The following is a 16,855-nucleotide window of genomic DNA, read 5'->3' on the forward strand; positions in this document are numbered from 1 at the left end:
CGTGCTGGCACTCAGACTCTGCTCCCCTGACGCTGAGGTCACTGTCACTGTCACCACCAGGGTACAAGTGTTTAGAAAGCAAACTGCTTTCTGCTGGGGTTTTTATAAAAAAAAAAAGGCATTTGTGGGTGAGCTAGAGTGCAGGTCAAGGACGGTGAGAACACCCACTTACTCCCGTTCTCCTTCATGTACGTCCACACCTCTCGCTCCTCAGGACTGTGAGCAAAGGAGCAGTTCCCAACGTACTGGCATTTCTTTCCAGAAGCAATGTGGTTGCACAGCTGTGTGAAAAATCGACATATAAACAGGCTGTCAGTCAGAGCACACTTAGTAAAACTAATTTTTAACTTAAGCAAAATAAGTCTTATTATTGGTGCTAATGCTTCACAATAAAATTTAAAAATCAATTTGGTTCTATGCAAATTGATGATAAGCCCAAAATATTTGAGATGACATTAATGGTAAATATTTCTATGTCAAAATTTTTCAAAAAGGAAATTCCCGGAAGAAAATATAGAATTATAGTACAAAACGTTTTCTTACAAGAAAATGTCAACAGACTCAGAGCATTTAATCCCATGAAAACCTCGGCACTGATGGCTGCCCCTCTCCCCCGTGTCACATCAGGCCACCTACAGCTCAGCCCCGGAGACCAGTAAAGGAACTGTAGCCTGCTTCCCCTCACTAGGGCCAGGGACGCTTCAGAAACTTAACTCACTGATAACCAGTGCTGGCAGCCAACGCTGGCCACAATTCACTAGAAACACATGATCAGAAGGCAATCAGTGAACCACCAGGCCATGGAGTGACAGGGCTCTCAAACAGTACCTCCTCTGGCTATTTGCACTTTTATTTAGCAAAGGAAACAGGGTGGTACTAGTAGGGAAATAAAGTCATGGTGATCGGCAGAACACGGACTTTCCTAAGAATCTCGACCTTCCAGAGACAAGCCAACCTCGGCTGCCAAGAGTGCCTTTGTAAGTGTCGGCAGCCAACTTGTCGGGATACAGCCGACGCGCTACAGCTGGTCAACAGCGAGTCCTGCTGCCTCCCCAGGGGCTGCCCATGGACTCAGCTCCGGGGGCATTAAAAACTGCTTTTGAAACACCCTGAAAGCAGGGAGCCCCCAACACTGCTCCTCCCGAGGACCGGCGTCAGGGACACCACCCTGAAAACCTTCTGCATGAAGCCACAGCTGAGCGGTCCCAGCGATCACTTCGTCACACTCTGTCCCAGTGGAATCCCAATAGGTTGCGGGAATGCTCAGCGAGGAGGAGCGAGGAGAGGCCAGGCACTGCTCTGGGTGTCGGCGACCGCCACCCACTGCGTCTTCCCTGTGACCTCCGTGTTCCCACTCACAGGGGACACCCTGCGGCTGGAGAACCTGCCGCCAGCCCTTCTGGCAGACTCTGAAGCCCATTCTCCTTCCACCTCACCACACTCCCTGCCCGTGCACCTGCACAGGGCATTATTTCTTCTTTCAGAAAAAGGGCCCCTAGCGATACCTCGTGTGGTCGAGAGGCAAAGGGAACAAGTCCTGTCAGGTAGCACAGCAGCAGACCACGGGCGAGAGAAGAATCAACCGTCCCAGACAGCTGCCTCAGGAACTAGAACGGGTCTCACATGTCCTCAGCGTAACCAAGTCCGTGATCCGTGCATTCTCTACGTGACCTTAGAGCCCCAGGTATGGCTCCAGTGAACCCTGGTCCCCTCCTATGAAAGCCATTAAGCCTGAGCCTCAACCACTGCACACACACACCGACCTCCACCCTGCAAGACTGAGCTGGTCACTGACGTACGTTTTACAAAACTGAAAGGTGTTGTAGGTCACAGAAATTTTCTGGTTTTTCCTCCACTCTTCCTGGCAATTCAGAGAAGACGGTTCATTGACATCCATCTGCCCCGCTTCCCTGAGCAGAAGGTGCTCCCCATATTTTCTCCATGGGGAAGACACCCCACCTCCTGTCAGTGCCCCACCTTCCTCTGTCCCCTAGGTCACACAGTGACACACCTCTGAACTCTCCAGAGCCCTCTTGTCAAGTGGTCTGCGTGGACAGTCGAGACCCAGGCCACGTGATCCTACAGTGTGCCAAGACGGCACGCCTCCGCCCCAGGGAAGCACTGCCCCAGCCAGAAGTGGCCTGCCGGCTCGACCCAAGGCTGCTGAGGAATGGGCTCCTCTGGCCCCGAACACGTCCCTCTGGGCTGCCTTCCAAAGGCCCCACAGGGCGAGTATCTTTATATCCCTTGCTTCGGTGAACAGACAAAGTGCAATAGAAACAAACTCGACAGCATTCATGATAACACAGGAGGCCCTGGGTTTGGTACCCAATGCAAGGAACCAGAATTAAACGGAATTTTCTCATTCCATCCCAAAAGTGATTCCTTTGAAAAATAAGTTGAATTATGCTCATGACCTTTTTCTCAGTTGCAATCTAAAATTCTAGTCGTTATGAAAATCAATACAGAGTCACACACATATTAAAGGGGAAGGAAAACAAGAGGACCAGCTAAATTTCATTACGACTGATGAGCACTGTTTAAAGGGCTTGAGCTCCAATCTGAATCATACTTTCTAATGATCTGAAATGCCTAATTTTTAAAAAGTGGCTTAAAAATTACGTATGTACATCAAACTGTAAAGGCATTTGTTTCTTTGTGGGGAGAGGACGGATGTTCATCCACTTCTTACGTTCAAAAGACATCGCTCTCATGGCCCGGCGCTCCTTGGTCCACCTAAGAAACATGGAGTTCAGAAAACACAGACAGACTGGGAACAGGCATCACGTAAAGGGGGAGGCTCCAAGTGTGTACTGAGGGACCAGGGACGCTCTTCCTCCTCAACACTCCTGAGGACGTTTCCCCACCTCCTATGAAGCCTCAACCAATCACTGGTCAAGTACAGGACAAGTACTACATTTGGATTCTCAGCTACGAAATGCTAAAAACCTCTTCCCCTTTTGTAAATAGTTATGCACTCCTTTCTTCAAAGTGTTCACCTTTTTTTGTCTTTATTCTCATGTGAAAGATTTTATACCCATGAAACAGTAACGACACGGGCACACACCTCCACACGCACACACACAAGATACTTACGAGTGCCTAGCTTTTGCACTACAATATTTTCGGTTTTTGTCTGGTTCAATGACTTGACCATTTCTCAGACACTGAGCACACACAAATTTTATACTCATATTAAGAGATCCAGGCATTATCTGATTGCCAAATACCTTAAACAACAAAAAGATTATTTGAAAAAAAAATCAGTTTTCTGAGAACAAAATATCAAATCATCACACATCTTTTTCATAATAGTATACAAATTTTTATTTTATCTGGCTTGGTGTCTTGACCATTATCAATATGCTCTAATAATTCAAATCTCCAATTCAGCCAGACACAGTGGCACACGCCTGTAATCCCAGTGGCTCTGGAGGCTGAGGCAGGAGGGTCGCAAGTTCAGAGCCAGCCTCAGCAAAATGGAGGCACCAAGCAACTCAGTGAGACCCCGTCTCTAAATAAAATACAAAATGGGCTGGGGATGTGGCTCAGTGGTCGAGTGCCCCCGAGTTCAATCCCCAGCCACCCCCTACCCCCGCCGCCAAAAACCTCCGATTTTTCTCCCCTATGTAAGAGAAGGTGATAGCAGCAGATTACAGATGCCAAGCCTCGATCTACAAATGCCAGCTTTGAATCAAATGCCCGGAATTGTTTTGTTTCTTTTTTTTATAACTTTTGTAGTGAAAAACTAGATCCTTTTCATAGATCCAAATCAAACCAAAAGTCATACGTGCCCAGCCATCCCCGCTCCTTCCGTCATTCTGTCCTGTTTTCAGGCACAATGACTATTTTTAAATGGGGAGACAGAGGGTAAACAAGTTATGCCAGGTGGTCTGCAAAACTACCAATAAAACCCACCTCCCTCATTCCAAGAATCCCCAAAGCCGGAGACCCCAACTGTTTCATCCATTAAACTAAATGAGAAAACAGTAGCCACACTGTGGGCAGGTATTATGGGCAGGCATGATCTTTTTTCATGATTAACTAAAATGCAAATCGTTTTTTAACAAAAGAATTCCTCAACAGAATGAACATTAAATAGCTGGACAACACGTGTCATCGGCACCCTCCCTCAACCCACGCCCAGGAGGCTATTCCAGAAAGACCAACACCTCTGGAAAAGACACAGAGGACATACCTGGGCTCCAGGTACACTTGCTTCCAAATGTCGCCAATACCGTTTAGACTCCTGAGCAATAGCATCATGAGAAATACCTGGGAGAGGGACGAGCCTTCCTTAAATTCTAAACAGCGGCCGAGCACCGTCCGGCCAGGCAGACCCGGAGAACCCTCAACCCACAGTTGCCTCAGCCAGCCTGGTCTGTCACCAAGAGGAACAAGCACATTCTTCTTCCTCAAGATGGAATTTACAAATTCAGCTCCAGGTGCACCCAAGGGATCCTCCTCCCCAATCCAGGCGATAGGAGCCCACCCCAGAACAGACAGCCCTCCAGACCACAGCGAGTGTGCAACTGCAAGCTGCAGACCACAGCAAGGGACACCCGCGAGTGGCGGGTGAGGACAGACCTCAGGCCGCTGTCCACTGTGCTCTTGGGGACAGTCCTCAGGCACACAGACCCACCTGTTTCATTCTGCATGATCCAGACCTTCAGTTCCACGAGACTGTGGGCATAGAAGCACTCGTCTTCCCTTAAGCAGCCGTAGCGAACCTCGTGTCGACACAGGTCAAGCTGACACTGACCGTGGAAAGATCGGATCTTGGAGTACTTTACCGTGGTCTCTCGCAAAATGTGGACAAGGCACCTAAGAAGAAAACAGTAACGTTTTGATATTGTTCTGTCGTGGTTTTTACACAGCACACACAATGTCCCGATCTTTATCAGAAATATACATCACCACATCCAACTGTTGGATTAATGGGGGGGATATAATCATATTTTAAACCAAAACACACCTACGTCCGAGTCATAAACAGATATGACTCAATAATAATTTTCTATATTAAAGAATCAATTTAATAAATCATTAATTAATTCCTAGTCAAATCTACTAAAAGACATTTTGGGGTATTTTTTGGTACCAGGGACTGAACCCAGTGGGTACCTAAACACTGAGCCACATCCCTAGCCTTTTTATTGAGACAGGGTCTTGCTAAATTGCTGAGGCTGACCTCAGCTTGCAATCCTCCTGCCTTAGCCTCCCAACTTGCTGGGAATACACGCATGCTCCATCATGCCCAGCTTAAAAGACATTTTAAAATAGTCATTGTGCCTGAAAACAGGACAGATTGACGGAAGGAGTGGGGATGGCTAGGCACATACAACTTTTGGTTTTTTTTGATCTATGAAAAGGATCTAGTTTTTCACTACAAAAGTTAGAATGACCAACGTACTTATTGTCTTCAAATTCATGCTTTGTAACCGGGTGAGAACAAGCAGTAGAATTATCTTTATTTCTTTTACTTATCATTCTAGGTTTATGATCAAAACATTTCTGGAAAAGAGAGAGGAGGAGGATTATCACACAAATGCAGACTCTGAATCTTGTGCCCAGAATATTGCCTTAGTTTACAAACGTTTGCATTCCATTCTTCTGCCAATTAATAGCCAATGTGAAGACTTCCCAACATTCTCTCTGATGATAGTAGTAGCTACCACTTCTTTTTTGGAGGGGGGTACTGGAGATTGAACTCGGGGGCACTGGAACACTGAGCCACATCCCCAGCTCTGTTTTGTATTTTATGTAGAGACAGGATCTCACCAAGTTTCTTGGCACCTCACTGCGGCTGAGGCTGAGGCTGACTGGCTCTGAACTTGCGATCCTCCTGCCTCTGCCTCCTGAGCCACTAGGATGACAGGTGTGCACCACCATGCCTGCCAGTAGCTACCACTTTCTGAATGAGTGCTGTATCACATGGCAGGATCTGTTGAGCTCCCCGCAGGTCAGAAACCATCACCCAAGTGTGCGTGTGTGGTGCTGGGGAAGGAACCAGGGCCTTGTGCGTGCCCGGCAGGTGCTCCACCCCTGCACTACACCCCTAGTGCCATCACCATTTACAGAGCAGAAACAGTCTTGGAAAAAGCACCTCACAAAGGAATATAAATTCTCCAAGATGCTCCTGCAGAAGTTTGAACACCGTGAGGCTGATCTTCCCATTGCCACCAAAGAAAGCCTCCCGGCTGAAGGCCCCCTTCCTCTCCAAGGTCCAGACGTCTATCTCTTCTTGGCAGTAGGCAAACGTGCAGTGGCCTGAGTATCTACACTCCTCCTCCGCAGCCACATCTGCAAGGACAGGGCCGGAGACACTGAGCCACGCCACCCTCTCAAAGCTGCGAGCGTCAGTCACACTGAGCGCATCATTTGAGATTTTTTAATAATTGGCAATCGGCTTCAAGAAATCCTACAAGCATTACTCCTCAGGAACAAGACTGAGTCTTCAAGTCTGAATGAATCCTACTGCAGAAGTGGAAAGTTCCTCACCATTTTCAAGCACTCCATCTGAGACTGAAAATGATTTTAGGAACATTCAAAGTATACTCAGACTAAGTGGTCTGATAAAAGTGAAGAAACCAACTCCTCTCCAGAGCATCTTCAACACAGTGACATTCTCAAAGCCTTGTCCCAGTGTTCCAATTCTCTAGATAAAACTTCAAGCTTCAGAGTTTTCTGTTTGAAACGTGGCTGAAGCCCTGTTTCCATTAACAGCTCTAAGATATACACAAGATTCAAAACAACAACAGTAAGAACAACAGAAAGAATACTCACGTCTCAATCCAAGGACCCTGCTAGTAAGTCTAAACATTTTTATTAACAGTCAATATTAGAGTGCTTACGATAAATGTAGCAGTTTATTACTTATGGAAACGTACTTAAGTAATCATATATAGTTATGCAAGAATTACAACATGTACCTTTACATATATAATATGGTCCTTCATAATTTGTTTTTGTTGGTCTTGGACGAATTTTTTTCCATGATTTATCTTCAACATTCTTTATCCTACCAATTAAAATATCTTTCTTACATTTATGATCTATATTAGCATGGTAAGTGAAATCCATTAACTTAGGGCCTGAAAGAGATAAAAAGAAGATTGCTGATATGCGTCAGAAAGCAAAAAATCATTCTGCAGTCAATCTGTAAGCAGACCTGAGCGATTAACAGTGATTTCCATTACCCTCCAAATCTCATCGAAACAGAAACAGGCTACAAAGCAGACTTTGCCTTGTTTTATTTTTTTTCCTGTTTGTCAGGCAACAAAACTTCTACTCACCATCAGTCCAACCAAAACATTCCCTTATCGATTACCAGGGAAATAATTTGGTGAGGCATTCTGAAGGCTTATTATTATTTTTTTTTACAAAGGACCATTTTTGTTCCAGATTGCTGACTGTTTCTAGAATCTCAAATAAAGCCAACTAAGATCTGCAGAATGGGGTTAGGGAGGCGGCTCACGTGGTAGCGAGCTGGCCTGGCATGCATGAGGCGCTAGGTTCGATTCTCAGCATCACATAAAAATAAAGATATTAAAAAATATATTAATGATTTAAAAAATATATATATATATCTGCAGAACTGGGGGGGGGGAATATACAACTAAGAAAGAAAATAAAGTCGGGTCCAGACCAGAATTCTTTATATCACTTGCTTTGAAGCAAGATCAAGAGGAAGTACTTTAAACAGTTCTTTTAGTTTTTAAAGGCATCAACTAAGTTGCTAAGGCTGGCTTTAAACTTGCGATCCTCCTGCCTCAGCCTCCTGAGCAGCTGGAATTACAAGTGTGCACCACCATACCTGGTCACACACTGATCTGGAAATCATCAGAGTTTTTACACATAGGCCTAGAACACAACGGATTTCCTGAAAGCCTCAGTCAGGGGTCTGGGCGGTGGCTCAGGGGTAAAGTGCTGGCCTAGCCCGTGTGGGCCCTGAGTTGATCCTCAGCTACCACATAAACATAAAGTGAAGGTGTTGTGTCCACCTATAAGTAAAAACTGAATTTAAAAATAAAGCTTCAGTAAGTTTCCAGGTCAGGTAAATGTTCAACAGAGCCAAGACTCCTCCTATCAGACTCCAAATGCCATCAGTCCCCGCCGCTTCCCCAGGAGAATCAAAGCAGGTGACGAACAGCGGCCACCATGGCAGAGCTGCTGACAGCAGCTTACGGGCTCCGAGCAACCCACGGCGTCTGAATTAGTTTGAAGGCCCTCTGCCGCTTGTTTGATCCTGACCTGATTTTACAAAACAGATCTGGCAAGCTTGTCTCAGCTCGTGGGTCCCCTCCAGGGGATGTCTTGGTACCACTGCTGACGGCTTCACAATCGCACTTCCAAAAAAGTTTCCAAAGTCATTTCTAGGCTGACTCGAAATTCCCGGGAAACTCTCAGAAGCAAATAAACTACTTGGTCCATTCATCTGCAAAAAAAAAAAGAAAGAAAAAAAACAGAACAAACAAGCAGCATACATTGTACCACCACTAAGGAAGGAGGCTGGAGTCGTCTGAAGAGCGGGCCGGGGGCAGCACTGCCCTGTCCTCAACACCCTTCTTTTTTAAAAACCGACTCCGTCCACGTCTTCCTCTTTGGCCTCCAGGACCCCGCTGGCCGTCCTCCAGTGTCTGCGGCTGTGGACCAACACCTCCCACGCGGCTTAGGCTGCACGGGGAGCCTCTGAGGCCATCTGCCTGCGCAGTGACTGACTGGCAGGGACAGATCCAGTCCTGCACGCACAGCGTCTACCGACACACCAGGCCCACAGCACACACAGACTCCAGGGAGACCCTGTGTCATTCCAGTCCATCGGTCACTTAAGCACAAGGCCTATTTCAATTTAAGCGACTATTACAAAAGAGGAAGTGCACTTACAAGTGAAAGGGAAGAATTACTGTTGTTAAGCGTGGTTCCCTCTCTAGAAGTTGAGGTGGGCAGATCTAAAATAACAAAAAGACTTCAACAGACCTTTTCACTCTCTCAGAGACACCCACCCTGACTGGCCAGGCTTCCCTCCGCCGGTTCCCGCCAAGTCCCAGGCTCTTGCTTATTATCCCTGACACTCAAAGAGGGCTCTAGAGTTTTCCCTCCTTCTAGAAACCAAGGGTATAAATGACCCTCAGTCACACAGATTCAAAGGAAAAGTCGTCTTTGGAGAAATGATCTAAGGCAGGGCCTACTGTTAAAAGGCTACGAAAATTATTCAAAATGGGGAAGAGCCTCCCTTTGAAGACGGGAAGCAGAAGCTCAGCACGGTGCTGAACCCAGGCCCTTGTTTTCCCTGGCCTTCTCCTCGACCTCCGCTCCCTCTGTCGGTCTCCCATTCACTTCACTCTCTTCAGTTATAAATCTTTACTTCAGTTATTTAGAGGCTGGCCATTTTAGCCAAGTGACAATGTCTCAGAAAAAAATGTGTAGATTTTTGACATTACTGCTGACAGCACGTATTAAACCTGGGGTTACAGAAACAGGAGTCAAGCCAGGTGCAGCTTAATGAGCTTAATAGATGAAGCTCAAAATAGGTTTAACTGTTACCATTCCAAACACAGACCTTAAATTAGTGTTTTCCCAGTTTAGGATTTAGAAAAGACAATCTGTCGTTCGGACCCTTCAGATTTGCTGAAGAATATATTAAAAGTCATTCACCCCCTAACAGAGGACATCCTGGTTAACAAAGGCTCCGACGTAGGGACCAGGGCCACCATCATGTCCACCCTCACCTCTACTCCAGTGCTTGGAATGGTACTGTTAAGACCAAGGTGAATCGACACTAAGGCTCGGTCTTGACATTGTTGGCTCGTGGAAAAACTTCAGATACCTATTGCCTAAAGTTAGTTACATAATTCCAGACACTAGTTTTCATTTTTAGAAAATTAATTGCAATTGTTAAAAATTGAGTCTAGAGTCTTACCTCGTTTGGATTCACTTATTGAAAATGAATTTAAAGAAGAACAAAAATCTTCTAAGGATGAGGTCAAAGGTGGATACAAATCTGCAAAGGAGGGTGGAGGCGTATACCTCGCACCCACGGGCAAGGTCCCCAGCAGAGATGCCGGGAAGGGCAAGCTGGGGGCGAGGCTGGCTGCCGGGAGCGGTCCTCTGACCAAGGCCGAGGGCTGCAGGAGAAGAGAGAGGTCGAGACTCACAGAATCTGCCGTAGGTTTGGCTGGCCTGCTCTCAACACCACCAAATACAAACAGATCACCACAGGGCGCTCACGTTACACCACAATCAAAATGAAGATCCACTGGAAGAACTCAGCTACAGACTTCATTTTAAAATCCAACTTTTAAAAATGATTGAGGTGTGAAGTCTAATATTGCATAAGCCCAACTATTACACTCACCTGCTCCTGATCATTTGTTTTATTAAAGAGGAATGGTCGGATGAACGGGAGGCGCTGGGAAGGAGGGGGATTCAGAAAGGGGGCTGGAAAACCCCAGGGACCATCTCTCCAAGGGTGGAGCTCACAATCTCCCAGGGACCACTCGAGCTCCCACCTCCCCTCCCAATTCAGAGCAGTGATTTGTAAGCGCCCCCGGTGCCTCACAGTGGGTTCTACATGCTTTCTAGGGGGATGCTCTGGACCCTCCGGGGTCTGCACCTCAGTAACTGCCACTGAACAGGGACGCTGGGGCACCAAGATGCCAAGTATCTTGCCCAAGACCCCAGAGCTGTTGAGAGCCAAACCCAGAGCTTCCAGACACTCACAGGCATCTCTCCTCAGCCCACCTCTACCAGAAACCAGCTCTGAACTTGTCCCGTCACGGGCCTCGGTGTTAATGCGCTTTAGGAAGGGGTCCGAAACCTTTTCTGTGCAGGGCGGACCACATGACCCCATTCCACACGGCAGTGTGGAGCAGCTGCGGCCAACACCTAAGAGGGCCTGTGGCTGCGTTCCAACAAAACTTAAGGACACTGAAACAGGCTTACCTAATTTTTGTTGTTGGTGGTTGTCATTCTTCTAGGCTTTTAAAATGTTAAATCTAGTTTGTGGCCACACAAAACAGGCAGTGGGCCGGTCCGCAGACTTCTGTTTTATGGTATGTGGTTAACAGAGAATTTCCTCAAGCCAATGAGAAGTTCCTAACCCATAAAACTGTTTTTCCTTAAATGTCAAATGTTTATTCTTAGTAGGAATGTCATGTTTTACCTGTTCCTTCAAGAAAAACTGGCTAGTGACTAGAAGCATATTACTTTCTTGTTTTAAAAATGACCCAATTATCCAGTTACCACCAAAGAAGGACAAAAATAATATTCAAAGTCAGAAATCATAGATCAGTCTGGAACATGAAAGTATCTACCCAGTTACACGACAATTTAAACAAATGGTAACCGCATCTTTGGAAGCAAAGCAAAGCACCGAACTTACCATAACAGTGTCGTTAGTTTCTGGGGCAGAATCAAGCAAGTCATCGATCTCATCTCCAAGGACCATGTCTCCATCATCCAGAAAAGCCTCGGGCATCGTGAAAGGCATCTTCCCTCCATTTGCCAATACTGAGGAGGGCAGAGTGTTCTCTTCCACTTGCAGGGACAAAACAGAAGCTAGGGGCGTGACAGAAACCGAGGCCAGCTCACTTCCTACGTCGTGAGAAAAACCGGGCGCAGGTAGGGAAACAGCGGGCAGTGCTCCTTGCCTCGGAGCCACCAGATCTGTGACAGATGGAGAGGTACTCACTCGCTTCTGCCAGACTGACACAACAGTGGTGTCACGGTCAGTGACAGAGAACACGAGAGCTAGGTGAAACGTGACACACAGAGGTCATCTGACAGTGCCAGGTCAGAGTCCAGTTAAAGCTAGCGCCCTTCAGCACAGGAAGACAACATGGGAACACATACCTGGCTCAATATCTTCCACAGAATAGTTCACAGCCTGGAAATTAAACCACAATGAATCATGGTTTCAGGATTGTCAAGGATCAAGTAATCTCTACAACTCATCCTAAAAGAGCAATGCATGTTTGCACAGAAATTTGACTCCTTTCTAATTAAGATCCAAGAAATAAAAAGTAAGGCCGGTCACTGGCGGCACACACCTATCATCCCAGCTGCTTGGGAGGCTGAGGCAGAGGATCATAAGCTTGAGGCCAGTCTTGGCAATTCAGAGTGACCTCCGCTCAAGATAAAAAATGAAAAGAGCTGGACAGAGGACAGCTCAGGGGTGGAACGTCCTAGGAGTCAATCCCCAGTACTGTGGGCAGTGGGCAGAGGAGAAAAAAACAACGAGTATTTAAACCTTTATAACACGTGTGCACTTGCCATGCTGCCCAGGGGTCTCAGCTCAAGGGGCCCTGCTGCATGAGTCTCTGACTCCACAGGTGCATAACCAAGCCCAGCTGCCCCCACGTATGGACCAACATTTTTCAAAGGACATTTAGTAGAATGCAAGGGACTAATCTAGCCACCACTCCACCCCAAAACACACACACACACACACACACACACACCATAAGCATCCTACTATCTCGAAGAAGACTTAGCTTTGGGGGAAAAAAAAAAATCATAATAAAGCCTAGCATCTATGCACATCCTGTAAAATGCTCCAACGGACTTCAGGAAATGCTGGTTAAGGCTGAAATATATTACTTGAGTTTATTTTTTTTTTAAGTGACAGGAAGCTCTGGTCAATTATGTGAGGACTAAAAGAGGCACGCACTAAAAATAGGAAAAGCAGAATTGCTAAGAATTCCATCCTTCCTTTTCTTGTAAACATGCTTCATACAGAAATCATAACTTTACCTTGGTTGCCCCGTCCCCAGGAACGGATTTCAATGAGAGCTGAAATATAATAAAGACATTAATTTAAAAACAAAACTGACTCCAACTCAGAAAACAAAATGCAAAGCCCTCACGGACGGAACCCAGCTTACCTCGGCTCTAACATACGCTTTCCTTATTTTAAATCCCAATTTCTGAGCTAGCTCCTGAGTCAGTTTTATTACATGTTCATCCTGAAAAAAGTCAACATGCATGCTTAGAAGACGGTTCTACTGACAGACCAGGCGGCAGAACCAGCAAGCGTGTGGCACCTCCTGTCCAGGCCCTCGCGTTATTAGCTGTCACCCCAATGGAGCAGGCTGGAGGCTGCGCGGGGAGCTGAACTTTTTTTGTTTTGTTTTTTAGATCTGGGGATTGCACACAGGGTGCTCTACCACTGAGCCACATCCCCAGCCCATATATATATATACCTTTTTTTTTTTTTTTTTGAGGTTGGTCTCAATCAAATTTGCGACTTTTCTGCATTAGCAGAAAATTGATTACAATATTTATTACAATATTCCCACCTCAGCCTCGGCCTCCTCAGTCACTGGGACTGACCACACTCTCAGAAGTTTAACTCTTTATTTTATTTTATTTTTTTAATATATATATATACACACCTTTATCTTGTTTATTTATTTTCACGTGGTGCTGAGGATCGAACCCAGGGCCCCACAGGTGCTAGGCAAATGCTCTACCACTGAGCCACAACCTCAGCCCCCAAGTTTAACTCTTTAAGTGCCATGATGTAAACAAAGGAGCCACATTTCGGTTCCATACCTGAGGCACTGCCAGGGAGCACTTGGCCACAGCGTCGTAGGCCTCCTTGTACCTTCCTAAGTCACTCAGAGCCTTAGCCTTCCGATACAGAGCTTTGCAGCTGTTGGCATTGAGGGTGAGCACAGCACTACAGTCTTCTAACACCTTATCATGAAAACCCTGGTGCGAAGGACAGAGAAGAGAGTCAGCAACCACACGGCCCTTCTCACACGGCCCTCCCTGGAAGTGGAGACAACTCCGAGACGCCATCCCGCCATCCCGGTTACAACGCAAAGTCAGCAATGTTAGCTTTCCTTTCAGAATCATTTTTGTTTTGAAGTTTCGAATACACAAAACTGGAAAGGACATCATGAATATCAACGTGCCTACCACCTACCCGGCAACTGTCGGACCATAAGGAACCCAGATCACCAAGAAGTAAAGCTTTCTGCAAGTCAAACTGAAGACCCCTGTGCCACTCTCCATTCCATCCCTCCCCCTGCAGTCACCACCCCTGGGGCTCATTAGAATGTCACATGGGTCACCACATGTAACAATGTGTCTTTAAAGTCATGTGGATCTTAAAGGTTGAAGACAGGATTCCAAATGTTTGCACCTCAGGGAACTGAAAAATGGTCCAGGGAGTCTCCCGACTCCCGACTGTGACTCAGCACCACACCTCGGGCCACACCTCGGGCCACACCTCGGGCACCTGCACAACAGCTCCAAGTGCATCCAGCAACAAAGACGACTCTGGTTTATCAATTAAATAAAAGGGAAATGGAATGTCACTCCCAAGAGCTGACCGAGGCGAGGGCGCTGATGGGTTGGAAACCACACTTGTCTCCACTGAATGTCCTTGAAAAATGTGCTAGACAGCACAGACACTTTCTTAATCCATCTTCTCATCTTCCTGAACACACCATAGTGAAAATCATTAGCGTATCAAAATACTGCTTTCTAAGCTTAGAAACACTTCTGTGAAAGGAAAAAAAAAGCCCTAAAAGGGCAAACTAAATCTTCTTCGGACCTGGCAACTGAACCCCAAGTGCTGGACGCTGAGCCCCATCCCCAGTCCTTGTGGAGACAGGGTCTCCCTGAGTGGCTGAGGCGGGTCCTGTGGCCCTCCTGCCTGCACCGGGAGCAGCTGGGATCACAGGCCTGGCCACTGTGCCCTCCAGACGACTTCCCACCACCACCCGCAAACGGGAATCTTCAAGGACCAGTCACAAGAAAGTATTTTTTAGATCCCTAAAGATCTATCTAAAGCCGATTTTTTAAAGCCTTGGGTCACACTAAAAGCAGTTAATATGTCTTTCTTAAAAACTCAAATTAGGGAGCTGGGGTTGTAGCTCAGTGGTAGAGAGCTCGCCTAGCACATGCGAGGCCCTGGGTTCGATCCTTGGCACCACATAAAAATGAATAAATTAAAGATATTGTGTCCAACTACAACTGAAAAATAAATATTAAAAAAACAAACAACTGAAATTAGCCAGGCACAGTGGCACACGCTTGTGATCCCAGTGACTAGCGACGCTGAGGCCAGGGCATCATACGCTGGAGGTCAGTACTACAAAAAAAAACAAGAACAAAAACTTTAAAAACTGAAATTAGCATGAAGTTCTGGGTTTGATACTTGACCCCTAGATCTGTTAAAAAACAAACTGAAATTAGGAGAATGTGTTTTATTTTGAACCCAAGACTACCTTCCACTAACCTGGCCTACGTCCCTTTTCTTAAAAATTCGAGACAGGGTCTAAGTTGCCCAGGCTGTGCTTGAACTGGAGATTCTCCTGCCTCAGCCTCATGAGTCCCTGGGATCACAGATCTGGCAGAAAACTACTCTTTATTAATGTTCTACAACACAGAGGTAAATTTTCTCCTAGAAACACTTAAAAAAAAACAATCACACTTACCATGTTAGAATAGCAGGCAATACGATTTATATGCAGTTTCTCAATGATCTCTTTAGGGATTAAAATTTCTTCAGACTTTGCATAGTCAGCTATGTTCAAAGCTTCCGTGTACTGGCTTATCGAGCTGTTCCAGTCACGTTCCCGATAAACGTCATTTCCTTCATTAAAAAGGTTTCTCACGAGAGCTCGCAAATACACCTTGAAGAGAGAAGAGGCACTTCTTGAAGCCCTCTCAGAACTCAGGAAGGCCCGGGTCGATTTGAAGGTCTACACCTGAAACTTGAGAGACAGCCCCACAGAGCAGAGCCTGCCTGAGCCCTGCTGCGCGGTCGGCCAGGGGCTTCGTCTGCTTTTTTTTTTGGGCAAGAGAATTTTCTCTGCTTCTGAAGGAAAGCTCAGCAAAAGCCCCTGCACATGCAGGCTCAGCCCCCGGGTCCTGCTCCTCGGCCCAGGAGCGCAGAGGCCAGGCTCTCACCAGCACCCAGGAAGGCATCAGCAGCCAGCACCCGAGGGGACGGCTTCCTGGACCTCCCTGCTGGATGGAGTGGACACAGTGTCCTTTTCATCTGCATGTCTCGACGACCAGAGAGGTTGAACTTTCCCGCCTGCTGCAGACTGTTTTATTTCTTTGGTAAACTGCTTGAGTCACCTACTGATCTGGGGGAAGGGGACCAAGCCTCTCTCAAGTACACACATCTTTTTGTGGGCACACAAGCTCATAATCCTCCTTCATGACACATCTTTTTGTGGGCACACAAGCTCATAATCCTCCTTCATGACTCCTATCACTACTTCAAAATCTTAAAAGTCCTCTCGCATCACAAGATCTGGTCAACACTCAACTTTTTTTGGTCTCATTTTATGAATTTGGGTATAAGTTGACTAGACCTTTAAGAGAAAAGGACAAGTCAACCATTAATAATTGGTGTGGGGCCAGGCGCAGTGGTGCACACCTGTAATCCAAGCGGCTCAGGAGGCTGAGACAGGAGGAGCGTGAGTTCAAAGCCAGCCTCAGACATGGCAAGGCATTAAGCAACTCAGTGAGACCCTGTCTCTAGATAAAATACAAAATAGGGGGCTGGGATGTGGCTCACTAGTGGTAGAGTGCCCCTGGATTCACTCCCCAGTACAAAAAATAATAACTGGTGCGACTGGTGACATGCCACTTAGGCTCTGTGGGCCCCAGTTCCACAGGTGGAAAATGAAAGGATCCCTCCAAGTGGCCTCTAGCTCACACATTTTTTGACTCTCTACCTGTGTGGAGAGAGGAAAAGGGAGGACGAGAGAACTGAACCGAAAGGGAAGGAAAACAAGACAGAGAGAAAGGACACTGGGCAGCGCCCAGACCCTCGCTGCCCCAAGGGCCTGCTCCCGGGGTCTCGCTGGTCAGTCCACTGCCACTTCTT

The 16,855-nt window shown here is 46.7% G+C and overlaps 1 protein-coding gene across 3 annotated transcripts in view; it reads right to left on the bottom strand.

The window, feature by feature from the left end:
- Zc3h7a (zinc finger CCCH-type containing 7A) overlaps positions 1–16,855 on the bottom strand; it is a 34,674-nt gene that overhangs the window by 4,708 nt on the left and 13,111 nt on the right. For 2 of the 3 annotated variants that reach the window (XM_078024653.1, XM_078024654.1), the window contains exons 4-20: positions 15,450–15,647; positions 13,555–13,713; positions 12,885–12,965; positions 12,754–12,792; positions 11,854–11,887; positions 11,384–11,667; positions 9,923–10,127; positions 8,887–8,951; positions 8,254–8,437; positions 6,933–7,094; positions 6,107–6,303; positions 5,414–5,514; positions 4,643–4,824; positions 4,199–4,275; positions 3,097–3,230; positions 2,631–2,736; positions 173–281 (exon numbers count right to left, since the gene is read on the bottom strand). In XM_078024653.1, coding sequence (XP_077880779.1) covers positions 173–281; positions 2,631–2,736; positions 3,097–3,230; positions 4,199–4,275; positions 4,643–4,824; positions 5,414–5,514; positions 6,107–6,303; positions 6,933–7,094; positions 8,254–8,437; positions 8,887–8,951; positions 9,923–10,127; positions 11,384–11,667; positions 11,854–11,887; positions 12,754–12,792; positions 12,885–12,965; positions 13,555–13,713; positions 15,450–15,647 — 2,317 coding nt within the window. The remainder of the gene's footprint in view (positions 1–172; positions 282–2,630; positions 2,737–3,096; positions 3,231–4,198; positions 4,276–4,642; positions 4,825–5,413; positions 5,515–6,106; positions 6,304–6,932; positions 7,095–8,253; positions 8,438–8,886; positions 8,952–9,922; positions 10,128–11,383; positions 11,668–11,853; positions 11,888–12,753; positions 12,793–12,884; positions 12,966–13,554; positions 13,714–15,449; positions 15,648–16,855) is intronic. The other variant, XM_078024655.1, reaches the window with a different exon arrangement.

This window comes from Ictidomys tridecemlineatus, chromosome 10 (assembly GCF_052094955.1).
Source record: "Ictidomys tridecemlineatus isolate mIctTri1 chromosome 10, mIctTri1.hap1, whole genome shotgun sequence".
Taxonomy (NCBI): domain Eukaryota; kingdom Metazoa; phylum Chordata; class Mammalia; order Rodentia; family Sciuridae; genus Ictidomys; species Ictidomys tridecemlineatus.